Consider the following 16,718-nt stretch of genomic DNA (forward strand, 5'->3'; position numbering starts at 1 on the left):
TTACAATGGCCAAGGGAAGGTGGTGCTTTTTAAAATTTATTCCCATGTAAAATGGCATGAAATCGTTAAGTGTTATCCAAAGGCGCTGAGAGATGCTGCTTTACGATTATAATCCATTGAAAATCATTTTTATATCAGACTATCTTCCCAAAACTGTGGACTCCCCACATGGATGCGATTTGAGCCTGGAGTGTTGATGGAGGGCTATACAAACTAACTTGGCATGACTTGATTGCCCTGTCGACCAAAATCTCCAGAAATAATAACCAGAATGCCCTCTCTCAACGATGTGGCCTGGTTCAGCCCCCATCCCTCCGCTTGCCTATACACAGCTGCTGTCTCTCTTTTGGAGGACAACAGCAACACCGGCAAAGGTGCAACTCTGCAATGCTTTCACGATAATGCCTGTTTGTTTGGTACACATGACCTCTGCTCCGCTTTTAATGGGCCCGCATCAGGGAGGAAGAGAGCCGTTGTTGTATCATTGTCTTCCTATACCCCCTGCACCTCTTTCCTCAACATTATCTTACAAGGTCTGTCCACACACACCTCTCCCCTACCCCCACATATCCTCCTGAGGAATCAGATTATGCTGCACGTTCTGCAGTGAGAAAGAGGGAAGGGGGGAACCGGGAATGGCGAGAGCAGGATGGAGAGGGAGAGAGCGCCTTATGATGTGATTATGTAAGTGCCAACCCTCTATGGAAATCAGGGGAAGCCTTTAAGTGAATGAGTGTAAGGAAGTGTGTATGTGTGTGAGTTGGTGCGTATTCACACTTCATCTGGGCATTCATGTTTTCTGGCTCCTGTTTTTCTTTCCTGCTTTGTTTTACCTATTCCACAGAAACACCTTCAACTCTTATCTCTTTCCATGACACCTGCCGATCTGAGGAACTGCATGTTCCCAGTGGAGAGTATGCAGCGCCGTGTCTAGTCTGTAGGCAAGGGTCCTTATCTGTCAGGATCCTCCCATCAGTGAACCGTCCAGAGCGGCACTGGCACTCTGCTAGACAGAGCCAGGCTCCCTGCTCCTTTTGGCCTGTTGGGAAACCACACAGTAGGTCTTTTGTGAGCCTGGACCAGCAATTATGGTTGTGTTTCCCAGCTTTTCCCCTCTTCTCTTAAGCAGCCACTTTCATTTTGTCGTTGGCAACGACGCTGTTGACATTCTGCCGTCTGCCTCGGGGGGAGACTTATGAAAATCATTTCCCTCGGATGGAACAGAGCTCCAATTCTTAGATAAGCCCATCTTGATCCCAGGCCGCCTCTGAAGTTAATATTCAATGGCTGTCATTTGACTTGCGTGCGTGTATTTCTGCCCGTGCATGTGACCTTTCCCTGCCAACCCCCCCTCCGATGACTCGAGACCTCCACGCATTTGTCCTGTCACGTCACCCCAAACCAGTCCCCTCCCCCCCGGGATCACGGTGCTCTTATTGCTTACAGAGCAGTATGAGTCTTTGTTTTTTGGTGTGGGCACAATTGGTCCAACAGGTCTAATAGGAAAGCGAAGGTCCTTGGGCTCTCGGTGGCCATTATTTGTCTAACAGTTGCATGCTGAAGCCAAAGAAGAGCTGCTTCAGCCTACAGCTTACTATATTGAAGACGGTTCAAATGGCAGTGTTTGAGTGAGTCATTGTTACCACTGTTTTACTTCCCTCTCATTCTGCCTTCCAACGTTGAGTCCTTCCTCCAGTACCCGTTTCATGTTTCTACGCCAATTACTGTCTGCTTCAGTCCCTCTGGGCGGGTTGATCCAAAACACTCAAGGTCTTCTGATCAATATTGTCTGATCAATAGTCAGATTAATCCTGTGATCAATGCTGATGCCGGGTTCAACACTAACATTTTCTGCGTTTGGCTCTGATGCCACTTACTTTCTTTTTGGTGGCATCCTAACAGATGGTTGGTCGCTTATCGCAGAATAATCCCGTCCCTAGTCCATGCCATCCATTGGTGTAGGTTAATTTTTTTTTTTTCAAGACTTGAAATTAATTGTAAAATGTTTTTATTGCATAGGCAATCGTTCTCTTTTTCCAATGAGTGCTCGAGTTGTGTGAAACCCTTCATTACCACCCATCATCTTAACCACAGAACAAGACCTCAAATCCAATCATACACATGGGACACCGTGCTCTGGCTCGCCTGGTGTGTGATGTTTGTGAGGAGCGTGGTGCAGTGACAAAATTAACATTGTTTTGGGAGAATTATGATACATGTACCTAATTATTTATTTTTACTGCACCAATGCGACCTGGGAAGAAATTTCCTCACATCCACATAATAAATTACTGCAAATGTGATCATTCTTGAGCCCTGTGATTTCCAGATAACGCTGATAATACTCACCCTTCTACTACAACCGTCTTCCCTCTTCGAAATTATCAGCTCAACATTGAGTTCCATCCTAGGTTTTCCTTTAGAGAGTTTGAAGACCATCTGTCCACCTGCTTTGCCTCGTGCCCTTTATTGATATGATAACCCACGCTAGCCTCAAAGTCCCTCATTGCGTTCCCTTCTCTCTCACACTAACCTTCGCCTCCTCTCTCCCCTACAGAGGCCAGGAGCAGCACATCCGCTACGAACACATCTACCTGACGGAGCCCAACAGCCAATCCGAGGTGGAGTATGCCGAGATAAAACGACCTCGCTTGGAGATGGGGCAGGAATCTCTGATGAGGCACTCTACCCACCGGCCCCCGCTTCCTCTGGGGAGTGGAGAGGACATGGCCAAGGTCAGTGCTCCTCACTTGTGCATTCTACGCTCACCAATTTGTTTTCCTCCTTCACCTACTCCTCCTAGTTCAGATCAGTTTTGGGAATTTCAGTGGGAATCTTGAAATGAGAATTTGAGAGGGTGAGGTTTTAGTTGGCTTTATTGGTTTCAGATCATCATCACGTTAACACTTAAGCTTCTCTTTCCTGCGCATCAGACAAAGCACTCAGAGGTTCCACGCGTACACTCCCGGTGAATTGTGACAAATAGTTTAATGGACAGTATAGAGTGGTTGGCTACAGCCCGAGTCGTCGTGCATCATAACACCAGCGTGCCGGCTCACTCACCCGTTGAGATAATCACCTGCTTTCAATTTGGACTGCGCTTGTTTTCCTCTGCTGAGGTTACCAACTGTTATTCATTGACAGCTGTTGGCCAACCATGTCACCTCACATCACATCACAACCGGAGCTAACATAATTTAATACAGATTTTAGTGTCCATTACCTTAGAACAACACTATTGGCTATTAAGTTGAACTGACGAGAACTACCAAATGGTAGGATTTTGTCCATTGAATAAAGGACATGTTCCCAACCTCTTATGCCCCTTATCTTAAGGTCCAGGCTTATGGCTTGATAACAACCACACCTCGAATAATGTGGTAAACGACATAATATTAGCCAATTGAATTGGCAAATATTACGTGATTGTTTTTCTCTCACTTAACATGTGTTCTCGGGCCTTTGCTTAATTCATTTGTAGAACGCCCCTCATAAAGGTTACTTTGATGAAAATAATCATTCAATTCTCTATTTGTCAACGTTGCTATCACGTCCACTACTACGCCCAAGAACACACTTCCATAATCTTCTAATAAAGTTACCTCAACAGAAAGTGCTGTGAACAGGGCGACAGTAAAGTCAGCGGCAGTAAGAGGGAGGGCCCGCTCTGTGGCAGGGCTGTGGTGCCAAGGCAGTGGGCAGGGCGAGGCCGTTGCGAAAAGGCAATTAATAAATAATAGAGCTGACCTAGATCTCTAAAATGAAGGGCCCGTGTGATGTAAGGAGGATGAGCGGCGGATCAAAACAGCGCGCTCCCACGTTACAAAGAGCACTTCAGACTGCCAGAGGAGGCAGGCAGCCAAGGAATGGTAAATGGATACAGCGATATAACAGAGGCTTCGGGAGTCACCCCCACACAGAACCATGCAAGCACACACACGCGCAAACACAGGCTCACACTGAGCATCTGAAGATGGGAGGGAAAGGCTAGAGAGTGCTTTGGAGCCAACTGCATGGCCTGTCACTGTATTTGAGGTGTGGGCTAGACAAACGAGGGAGAGAGGTGAAAGGGCAGGGAAGGAGGTCATAAGGCAGAGAATCCCAAATAAAGAGGGGGAAGGAGGAGAAGGAGGCATAGTAGGGAGGCCAGGAACAACAGGAAAAACAACGCGTGGGCCAGCTACTATTAGATGAATTGCTGAATGGATAGCATGCTCATGAGTCAGGGCACAATGTTCACACAGCCAACAGAAAAGGAAATGATTGCACACGCACACACACTACTCGCTCCTGAGGTAACAACAGCCCCAACTTTGATTTAGCCTGCTGCATCTTGATGCATAATGTGGAACAGGCCCTGCCTATGGCTCAGTTACACACAGCAGAGCAGACCTCCTCACAGGAACAATAAGGGGCCTTGTGTTTCTTCCCAAAAGAGGGCTTTATTTGGGCTGATTTGTGGCCTGCTGTCTGGGCCTTACTTGTTGATCAGCCCAGGCCACAGTGAATAGGGGGACTGGGACAAGCCGTTTGCACGTGCGTCTGTCCGTGCCTCTGAACAAGAGGCCAAAGTGTCTGAAGGGAGAGGAAAAAGATAATGACAGACTTTCCGTTTTTCACATCTCGCCTGTGGCCTCCATATAATGGTGGTTGATAGGGTTGGGTTCCGAACTCTGTACTTTTAAGGGTACAGACCCAATTACGTTGGTAACACTGAGTACTAGGGGTGTGCATCTGCCCTTTATAGGACGATCCAATACGTATGTAAATACATGTGCCACGATACGATTCAGGGACGATACATTTTAATATGGAACGATTCAATGCGATTTGATTCAACGTTGTAACGATCCGGTGCGATTTGATGAGATATGAATCAATCTGATAGATATAGTTAATATTCGTTTAACGTTAACATATTAATTTTCTAAGAATTAAAATAAGCCTTCTATAAAAGAGACATTGCCTGCCTACTTTCAAATATATATGTGGTATAGGGACCATGGAATCTTAGGTTTTTATATTTATTTATTTATGGCATAGGGAAAAAATAGAAGACATTTATAAATTCAGAACTACATGTCTATTTATTGGTTTCTTTATAGACTTGATAAAACATAACATACACCAACACCGCTCGCTTCCTTAAGTTTCATTTTCCGGATCCGTATGAAAATGGAATGAAATCAGTTGACAATGCTGTCTTGATATCAGGCTAAAGCTCACTCAACGATAGATTCTTGGTCATTATAAATCGATTCAGGGGCCGACGTATCAATGTAGTCGCATCTGTGTTAATCCAACCGGATACCGATTCATATTGGTGAATCGTTACACCCCTACCGAGTACCTATTAGAGTTAAATCAATCGGTACCAAATTTCGGGATATGAAATTCTGAGAGCGCAACTGGTGAGTGAGAGTATGCTTCAATATAAGGTAGAGAGTTAGAGCGCTCGTTCACGGTGTAAATTCGAACAGTCAGTCGAAAGGAGAGCCGAAAGTGGTCACAGGTGTGATTGTTAACACTTTAACAAACGCAGGCAACAATCGCTGAAATAAGTACTGCCAAAGCAATGCTGGCCAGGAAAACACGTCTTACTTGAGTAGAAAACCTGATAAAGGTGATTTTCGTTGTCTTGACTAACGTGAGGTGGTCTGTGCGGTCTATGACTGGAATACTCCGGTCTTCTTGGAGCTCTGTGAAGACGGAGACTAGAGCGTACGTGTGAGCGATGCGAGGCCCAGGAGGGGGCTCTGAGCAGGGCCTAGTTATGTGTTGGGTGCCTGTGTTATCCATGGGTATGGTTACCATGGCGCCCGCCCGGCCAGCGTGGCACATGAAGGTTGTATTTTTACATCTTCAGTCATAACACTTGGAGTGCCCTGTGTCTCGTGTTGATCTCGTACAAAGTGTTTAGCCGTCGTGGACATACACGGCCAGCAGACATCACATTCGAGCAGCCAATGGTGTGAGCCCCTGGGTCGTAAGACACCGCAGGCCCCTGTTGGAGAAGGGGACTATGATGACCATGATTGGCGAGGCTAATTATTTTGTGTTGAGAATACACTACTTACTTGGACATGAGACTGACGGACGATATTTTAATCTCAAACTGCGTCTTGCATTTGGAAGGTATATCAACGTAATTATCAAGTAAGTGCCATCAGTTACGATCAGAACTATCGCGCAATATTGCCCATTAGGCCTATCAAGGTCAGTAGCTATTATGCCTCCGACTGAGAGGCTGTAGTGTTTTTCATTTGAGGGGTTACACATTGACAAGACTACATTGTATAGCAGGAGTTAAGTTTGATATAAATAGACGACAATGATAATAACCTTTTCAATTATATAATTATATGAAAGAACATATTTTTACGATTCGCCTAATGGAGTGCTCAACTCTGCACATGAGATAATTTTTGTCCTAATTATACAAAAAAAAGAATAATAAAGTATCAAGACGTTGATAACTTCACTCTGTGCGTATTTTGATGTGTGTACTTAACGACGATACACTTGATATATTTTGTTTTTCATTACAGCCTATCACAGCAAGGACAATCATCTTCTCAATAAATAATTATACAAAATCATTTTTTTTAAAGAATTGTGCAGTTGAGAGCTCTACTCTGCACTTATGGCGATAAACAACACACACAATTAGTTTGTTCTATAGGTTATAATCTACAGTTTGAGAGATATTATTTTAATGTTGTTGATGTTGCTGGTGTTATAATTATAAGAACAAACTAATAATAACGAATCAAGAAGTTTAGAACTCACCTCAGATCTCTTTCATGCGCATGTGTGTATTATCGGTCATTATCGGGAAAATAAGCCCCGACAGGGCGAACAGGACACCGACGCGCAGCGAAGGTGTCTTGCTTCGCCCTGAAGGGGCTTATTTTCCCGTTATTTTCTATGTTCTATACATTATCCCGCTTATTACATGGCTACTTGCCAAACAAAAAAATAACTTCACATGGTGTGTCTTTTTACAATTTATTTGTTACCAGCATTCGTAGTGTTGATCAGCAGAGAAATAATCCACCAAAGACGTTGACGTTGCTTAGCAACCGAAGACGCTGGGGTAGTGATACCAAACATGTCATTAGAGGCAAAAAATCCTTTGTTTTCTTTGACAGCAGTAAATTATACTTAGCAACGGTGAATTATCAAATATAATTCACTGCCGGAAGTTGTGAAGGGCCCATGCAAGTGAACGGAGCGTTCCATGGCATTGAGAAGACCTGTGTAATAAAGTTTTATATTATAGCTTATCATGAAATTTGATTTTTGTTTAGGACACAACTCATATATTTGGTTTGTTTCAGACAGATGAAACACACATAATTAGGCAAAATCTGTGATTAATTAAGTTTCATTTTCAATATTCCCCCTTTTTGCGTCTTGGGCTCAATGGCTCATTGAGAGCCAATATAATTCAGGTTAGTCTTGTACACCTTGGACAATGTTTTACACATATTTCACAGAATGCCACACAATGTTCTTGAGCTTGGAAGAAAAAGGCTCATAGCTTGGAATACGTTTTGCAAGTAAACATCGTCAAACATAAATTACCATGTGCGGTCCCATATAAACCTTCATTAACCTTTTTTAATGAGGCAAAAGAGTTATAGGAATGAACGAATCAAGCTGGCGAGATCTCTACAACTGTCATGCTCTGCATGCATAGCTTTGTGATGAGAGAGATGAGAGATATATTGTTTGAGAGACATTTAATGTGTTTGGTATAGGCCTACTTAATATATTGTGTAGAGATAGGGAGACAGAAGAGTAAGCAGCTCAGATTTGTATTTTTATTTATTTTACTCACGATTCCAAACTTTGCTTGTTATTATCAGGCTATCAGGGTTTCTAATGAGGTCAACAAAGTTTTCCACACAGACGGGACCTGCACATTGTGCAATGAGGCTGCTTCAGAACGCTGCCAACGCATGCATTTGGTAACTCGATAACTCTGCCCTTCTCCTCGGTGTCCTTGCTCTTCATACGATTTGTGCATAAATACGATTGAATGGTCCTTGGTATTGGTTCCATGGACCACGGTGGAAAAAGATAGCAAAATCTCTGTAGCAGTGGGGACAGGACATAGAGACAGCTGTCTGGAGGACAGGGAACTGGAGGAGTTTCTGAATGGGACCTCTGGTCCTCCTTGGGTGATAATAAGGGTTAAACTGCAGTGCATTACTGAATTGAACATGGATTATTGTTGATTTGTTGAAGGAGGTTAATAATTGCGCACTACCAGAATCAAGAGGGGGAGCTCATTTGAGTGTTATGAAAACATGCTTTTGATGCGTTAAGAAGTTGAGGAAAAACAGTAAAAAAAATAGTTTTGAACCACTAAATATGCGGTGTAATTATATATAACACTGTTAAAACAGGCTTTATGACAGTAAAAACACTGTATTTTCTTTTGATTTATATCAATGCACGTTAAAAAAAATTGCCGTCATTTTGACTTTTTTGGCCTTCCGGACACACACCTTCCACGCACGCACAAATCAACCTCTGCCCCACGGGGGGTTCTTAATGTGACGGGTGTTGTCAAGGGCACCTCCGCCAGGCTCTGCGTTACCGGGAGGTGTGCTGGCTGTCATCTTTTCTCACTCCCTGTAGGGGCTCAAAGAGTGCCACTCTGTACTTCTCAAGGACTCTCAGACCGGGGGGATTATTCTGCCGTCACCACGCTGACTGTCCGTCCCGCTCCCTCTCCCTGACCGTGCTAAACCTTTGGCTCTGCCCTGGTCTTGTGCACACTCGCCTTGACCTTAGAGACATATGTAGCGCATGTTTCAATCAGACCTGGCTAGCCTACTGTTTGTTAATAATTCAATGTTTCAACGCTCTAATTGTTTAGCTCTCTTTCATTTTTTTGTTATAAATAAAAAAGGTTACATTTCACATAGGGCTATCAAGCGATTAAAAAAAAAATCGAATTGATTACAGGCTCTGTGATTAATTAATCTAAATTAATCGCATACTTACATTTTTCCGAGAAAGTATTTCAAAATAATTTAATTCAAGTAAATTATGGCAGGTGAGTGATTCAATGAATAATAGACATAATAGACTTTAAAGTTCAATGTCTCTTTTATTTAAAACATGTCTTTCATTAACATACGGTGCATTTTATGATCAAATTAATTTCCGTATCCATCTCACTCAAGTTTCAATGCATCTCAGTCGAGTGTGGCTTGACAAGGCTGGCTGCTAGCGCAGGCTTCAGGGGCTGTGGCAGCTTGTACCTGCGAGCTTGCTACCAAATGTTTTGCGTTGAGGTGATATTTAAGGATTGATGAACGGTGATAGGAAAATTCCTTATTATAGAGATTGCAGATAACAGTGTTCCTATCTACAGTTCCGTCTGAGAGTTGTTTAAACTTGAATTTTCCGTTCACGGGCCGAGCAGCGTCTTCTCGTCTGCCTCCATTTTGTTTCAACGCAAATGACGCACCGGGTCAAAGGGCACTGTAGAAGTGCGATTAATCAGTGCTAATTTTTTTAACGCGTAATTTTTCTGTGATTAATTAATCGAAATTAACACGTTAATTTGACAGCCCTAATTTCGCATCTTGTTCTAAGAGCAGCACTGACATCTGCCAGACACATTTCTCATCTGAAACCAAGCATACCAAAGAAATTAGAGAACAAGAGTACAAATATACTACTATACTGGAATAGAAATGAATGTGCTGGACACATCCTTGTGCATCTCCTGGCAGAGAGAAATGAGTCCTTGCTGCTCCAGGCGGCCGCGGTCCAGCCCGCCTCCGCCACATTAGTCCTCTTATACAACCTGCCGTTCAGCCATCTAAAAATACCCTGGAACAACAACAACCACTTGGCGCCATTACAGACTCATTGATGCTGTTCGGCAGCCATTGTACACACACAGGCAAGACGAGGCAGGCACCGACCAACCACACCGCATATAACCAAGTCTTGGGTTTCGTACAAGATATCCGATGGCAAAGTTTTTCAGGTCTGCATCCTGCATAAGTATGATGGCTCGCTCAGGTCATATCATGTGGTTTATTCAGAGGAAGAGAAGGCCACTTCACATTTCCCTTTCACAGTGCTCGTAGCTTGAATCGAGGGCTTTATCTGTTGCTCTGTATCACAACCACGCCGGCTTTGACTATAGACCATTTCAAACCTGAAAGAGTCCCAGATACAAGGCTCCGGGTGAATAATCCCAGCCATGGAGACCCAGGCTGCAGCCTCCCTATCATTAGTGTGGCCTAGTGACTGGGAGGCACTAGCGGAGGCTTCCGTTACCCATAGGACTTAATTACCGCATTGTGCTGCAATCCCTGAGGATCCACAGGCACTGATCCGAAGAGCGCTTAGCAGAGCGACCCGGGAACTGCCTTTAACGTCTGCTAAACTCCCCCGGTCCATTTGCAGATGAGACCATGTGTGAATTGTGGTTGTGCTGGGCCCTAGTAATGCTATGTTTCATGAGTTAATGTTGTGGCAAACCATGCATCTCACTACCCTCCTTTTCTCTCTCTTTCTCTCTCTGTCTCGGCCTATCTGTGCGTGTCTGTGTGTGGGGGGCATTCCTGTTCTCAGGAGCGTGGCAGTTCCATGGGGAAGCTGGAGCCCATCTCCCCCGTGAGCCCGGCCCAGATGGACCCTGACCTGGACCTGGTGTCCGCCCGCTTCTCAAAGGAGGAGCTCATCCAGAACATGGACCGCGTGGACCGGGAGATCACCATGGTGGAGCAGCAGATCTGTAAGCTCCGCAAGAAGCAGGTATGTGTGTCATCAACCCCTGTGTAAACCTCTGCTGATGATCTGCTCTGCTGACCGGTTTGAGACATCACTGCCATCAAATCTTGCTGTAATGTGGCCATGAATTTAGAACGACTTTCCAAAGATTTAGGGTGAGCAAGGTCATTAATTTGAAACTTGCTTGACGTCTTCTACCATTGTGGATGAGTCACTACTACATTTTCCGTCTCTTGTTTTTAACGTTTTAATCATCATATTGAAGCAGTGAAACTACGAAGGTGTGCGCAATCTATTACTTAATTTCATGCCGATGCAGTACCACTCAAAAGAGTATTACTGGCAATATTAGACATTATTCGCCACTATCATTAACCACTCCTAGTCCTGGTATCTTTCTTTCCATCTGGAAAGCCACTCCTCCCTCCAGGAGATTTGCACATGATATGTCACAATACAAATAACCGTTTATCAGAAGAAGCGAAGTAGCAAATCTCAGAACCATTAGGAAGGTTTCAATATTAGGACTAACCAATCCGAGGAATCACCCTAAATCACAAAACGCGTAGCCATGTCGGAAGTGAAACTACTGATTATTAGTTTCCACATCCGAAATAACCATAGCGTCCAACCATATCCAAATCCTGTGATTAACCCCTTGTGTAATGGAGTTATGTGTAGACATTTGAATACTCTTTTTACACTTTAACACCCCAACGCGCAGACATTTTATGCACTTTGCAGTGTCGGCGTCCGTATTGGCTTGGCATAACAGTGACGTGTAGATGGTAGATTCACGGTTGTGTTTCTTTACCCCAGCACAACATTTCCCAGCCAGGCGTCTACTGGCATCGGCTCAGTGAGAAATGTTTCAGGAGAAGCAGCGCTGTGCTGTAATCGCCGTATTAGAGACACTGATTGGCCCTCACACAGCGTGCCCGAGCGTTCCTTAGTGTTGCCTCTGGGAAGCCAAATGTTCCCCTCTCCTTCCTACAAACAGATCCAGGAAAGTAGGTTAAAAATACTAAACGGCTATAAATAACAGCTCCCCCAGGGGTCTGCATGATTATGGCAGGCCTTTTCAACCACTGCTGTTCCTCCCTTACAATCACCTTTTATGTAAAAAAAAAAACTTGGGACGTCTGCCAAATTACGTTAAGTGGGAAGCCACTAAACACCTCCTCTCCACTGACCCTCCCCCTTCCATTGCATCCCCCCCCTTCCCATGCCAGCTCTCTTGTTGTGATTCCTCTTTCCCCCCCACCCATCTGATGCCTTTTTTCTTTGGCTGCCCGTCAGAATACATAAATCCAGGCTACTTGCAGCGGTGTTGTTATGAGGGGAGCACTCAGGTCTGGCAACAGGGTGCGAGAGGGTAAGGGGTGTAGGAAGTGGTGTTTGAGCGGATTAAGATTCTGCCCAGAGACCCCATCTTCTTTCCTTGACTGTGCTTTTTAAAAAGATCTACACCAGTCCATTTCAAATCCAATGGATTTTGTCCTCTCGTCTGTCTAAGTCGCAGCAATAAATCTACACCTGCAATGTTAAAGTGGCACGGTCAAACTTTATTTAAAGTGGTGTGGGGGACACTGGGGGCTGGTGTGGCTGCCGGGGGACTTAGCTTGCTGTCAGCCTGGGTTGTGTCAGCCAGCCCTCCTAGTCGCTGGCTTGTCTCTGGATTTACTCTGGTGGGCTCTTGAGTAAAAGCCCACCGGGGATGGGGGGGGGGGGGCTCTTTGTGGAATGTAGGAACCCCCGACACCACCGGAACCATTCCTCCCCCCTGCAGAACGGGTGGCCTCTTGGGACCTGTGTGAATGTACAGCAGCTTTCAGTATGAGCAGCAAGCTAATCTCAGTTAAATGCAGGGTTATCCTGGCTCAGAAGGGGAATTGGGGGTAGGGGTGTGGGATATGACGATATTGGATTGGGAACGATACAATGTCTGTACCATCCGCCAATACAGAGATGGTTAGAGTGTGCGCTGTAGCGCAGTACTATCAGTTAAAGTTCCATGGCATTTACACACACCAAAGTTGTTGTTTTTTCTGCCAAATCGTAAATCTCTTTATAAGTGCTATTAAAGATTGGTATTATTATTATTGGGCGTCCCAGACACCTTTAGTATAACGCAAAACTGTGTGGATGGTGTAGCTCCGTCTGAGCAGCAGTTTATTTTTGGTCTTGGCGTCAGAGTGAGGGTTGTGCTTCTCAGACACTTATAGTATAACGCCATGGTGTGTGGCAGATTTCATATACAGCATGGCTAATTATAACGCTCGTACACGACAACGGTACTATTAGAAGTATCATTAAGTTGCCACGGGTCCTAACCCTCCCTCCTAGAACTCTCATCCCAAAACAGATTATTCTTTTAAATTTCAGAATGTTCTAATTCAGCAGAAACAGAGGGATCACACTTTATACTTTAATGGTGTGTTGGTTAACTTTTTGTATTCACATTTGTTCATCACAAAACCTGCACCGCTAGAAAGAATGTAGAAGCATTAGACTGATTATAAATTAAAAATACATCATCATGAATCAAGCGTTCTTGTGTATTGTAGAACAGTGTATACAGCAGTGGAGGCTTCTCCAGTGAGGAGAGGGAGGAAGATCCTCCTTAAAATTGTTGAGAATAAAAAATGTAGATTGTCCAGAATACTGTAATGAATTAATGCCCTTAATTATGACTACTTTAATGCCTTTGTTTATGTAATATTTGTTTCCCTAGGTAAAGGGATATTAGCCTTGCTTTGGAACAGCCTGGAGGGAGGGGTTATCCACTCAAGTCTAGGCTACGAGAACCAACAAACTCGCTCAGTCGTATGCCTCGTTTCCACCGAGCGGTGCGCTACTGGTTGTTGCGGTACAGTGCGGCTCTGTTCGCTTATATAAATATTGACGAACAGAGCAACGTTTCCGTTGCCCGCGGCCGGGCTGCCCGCGGCCGAGCTGCGGAGCCCGCGAGGAGGATTGACTTGATCTATAAATGAAGTCCCTCAATCTTAATTGGCTTAACACCAGGACCAACATTCTGAAACACCCATTAACATCCACATTTTCCTCAAACAATGTTAGGCTTACAGCCCATGAAAATAGTTGTGAAATAATGTTCTTGTTCTTTTAATTGTTTGTTACTCTGACCGTTCTGTTTGATATTGTGGAAAGGATGTTAGTGAATGATTCAGAGCATGATGCATTTTAAATGGCATCACTTTTGGTTTTGTGTCTTCATTTTTCTTAAGACAATTGTAGCTGAAAATAAACATAGCCAAATTACAACCAATAGCTTCAGTCATTGAGGGCAAAAATAGGCCCAGATTTTATTAATTTGTTTTACAAGTGTAGGCCTGATTTGACTATTTGGCTTTGCATCCTTTCCTTCTGTCCTAATAGTCCAAGACATGCTGCCCACCAGCTTTCAAAGTACAATGCTGCCACTGGTGGATTTGTATCAATTCACATAATTATCCCTCCCTGCTTTTTTGTAGTTCACCAAAACACCCTGAAAAAACGCAGTCTCGCATAGTTATGCCACCATACGCCACTAACAGTGCAAGCAGGCAAATGGCAACCAAGCGCGCAATCCTTCCTTCCTCACTTTAAAAACCACTAGCCGCCACTGGTATACAGTGTTTATTAATTTGGTCCTTGAAACTCTTTCATAACAACATCATTTTAGAAGCACTAATATAAACATATTCTTGACAACAATGAATGCAATCCAAACTCTTCCCCCATCCCTCTTCCCAACCTCTCTTCCTCCCGATCTCCTTCCATACCCTTGCACATTATAACACTCCCACACAACGACTTCGCAATGTGTCCTAGCCATGGAAACAACGCTCCTCCCTAAAACAAATCGCATTTTTGTAAATTCATGGTGGTTCAAGATGGTGACCATGCAGATATAAAGGGCTCACACTAAGTTAATGAAAACATGATTCTTGTTTTCATGGAATTATGCACAAATTAAAACATAGGCTACTTATGAATGACATATATACATTTACTCCAAGTCTGTTCCACTAGATGTCACTTTATTCTACTTAATGCACCTTTAAGATATTGCTTGGTTGTCAAAGAACGAAATCAACAGTTTTTTCACCTCCACTCGCATCTAGCCTGGGTAGCCCTGCCTATTCTTCCGGAAAATTGAGTTTGCCCTGCACAAGGGTCTGGAGAAGAGCAATACATTTCTTTCTGCTTCCGATACGTTTTTGCGGGAGCCAATCACCAAGCTGGCTTTTCCTCTTGGCGTGCTATTGGCTGGTTTAACACAATGACGACAGGGAAGTGACGGCAAGCAGCCAATCACGTACAGAGTCAGTTGAACTAGGCCCGTTGATCACGCCTCTTGTGCTGAAGAAAATGACGGAAGCTTCCCCAGACCAACGTGCAATCGACGATTGCCTTGGCCTGGTAATAGCCAGGCTAACTCTTATCCACAGTACAGTACTGACCTGTCTGTTCAATGTATAATACGATTGTTCTGGTCCGGTGCTGAAGACCACATTGCATCCAAAATTACTTCAGTCTTAGATTGTTGTATTTGATGGTATTGCAATTAACTTAAATACCCCTACAGCAAATAATTATTTGTTGTGTAAATTAGGGTTGATAGGTGATATTGGCAAATCATAAGATCCCGATATATCATTATGAAGATGTTGATATTTGAAGATATTTTCAGACTGCATCAAAGATATCTTCTGACGTAGAAATTAACTTGGATCAGCAAGGTTAAGACTGGTCTTGATTGACTGGTCTTTTGTAAAAGAAAATAGCAAATTGTCATCTTAGGCTCACAAACATTAACAAAATGTATCAGATAAAAACACATTTTTTAAACTTGAACAAAAAATGAATAACAATAGATAAAATAATAAAATGCAAAAAATGTGTGATCAGAAAATCCTCTCAACGGTTTTACATGAAGAAAAACCAATGTAATGTTTTTGATCTGCTAAAAGTTGATTCAAATCATCAAGTAAAGGTCGCCCGTCTCCGTTGATAATCATTCACCCAGTGCATGGGACTGGCCCATAAGGCGAAGCCTAGACGGCTAAGCCTACAATTATTGGACTAGGGGTATAGCAGCAGAACTATTGTTAAAGCTGGTATTTGTAAACTAGCAGAAAGGTCTTGGTGCGGCGGCAGGCAGTGGTTTTGTTGATGGGCTTATGCGCTAACCTGTTCATTAACTTGGCCCCAGAGAGTTAAGCCTCATTTATAGTGGCTGTGTATGAACCGCACCAGCCAGCTCCAAATTGAGGTGACGTAATGAATTGCTCACCCCTGAGGTTTTGAGGCTCTGGGAGCAGAATGCCTGAGTGTTCTTGAGGGATAATGGAAAATCCATTGCAGCATACAATACAGTAACAAAGGAAATATTTTTGAAAACTAGTAAACTAGTTCATTCTTCCTAGAAGGTAAATGTGCTGTTGGTCATCCCCTAAGAATAACATCAGCTTGTCGTTCGCAAGAGTGTTTGGGATATATAATAAGACCAAGCTATACTTAGACTGAATCTCCACCTCCATCTCCTTTCCTCTGATTCCTACGTAGAGTGGGTGGTGAAGCAGCGCGTCTAAAATAATAATGTGATTTGTAGTGTGTATTTCTTCCGCATAAAAAAACGTAACAAGCATTTTAATCCTTGATTTAGATTTGAATACCCACCCAACCAAGGAATATCCAAATATTCGGGATAGCACTACAAGGTGACTGCACAAGGCCCTGTGGTGTGCTGCCAGTAGAGGAAAATTGCGCATCTGACAGTTTCCCCACCCTTACATTTTGAGATCTGCCCATAAGGAAATCCAAAATCCCTCTGATTAGTTATGATTCCAAATCAAATCGCTCCTTCAGATGGATTAATGGGTGGATCGTATGAAATGCATCTTCATAGTTTTAAAGCTTGTATGAAATGTATTCAGCTTGTTGGC

At 43.7% G+C, this 16,718-nt stretch overlaps 1 protein-coding gene across 10 annotated transcripts in view; it reads left to right on the top strand.

The window, feature by feature from the left end:
- ncor2 (nuclear receptor corepressor 2) overlaps window positions 1–16,718 on the top strand; it is a 107,073-nt gene that overhangs the window by 30,413 nt on the left and 59,942 nt on the right. For all 10 annotated transcript variants that reach the window (XM_079739416.1, XM_079739414.1, XM_079739418.1 and 7 more), the window contains exons 4-5: window positions 2,558–2,735; window positions 10,609–10,791. In XM_079739416.1, the coding sequence (XP_079595542.1) occupies window positions 2,558–2,735; window positions 10,609–10,791 (361 nt within the window). The remainder of the gene's footprint in view (window positions 1–2,557; window positions 2,736–10,608; window positions 10,792–16,718) is intronic.

The sequence above is a fragment of the Pollachius pollachius genome (genome assembly GCF_949987615.1).
Source record: "Pollachius pollachius genome assembly, chromosome: 1".
NCBI classification, from domain to species: Eukaryota; Metazoa; Chordata; class Actinopteri; order Gadiformes; family Gadidae; genus Pollachius; species Pollachius pollachius.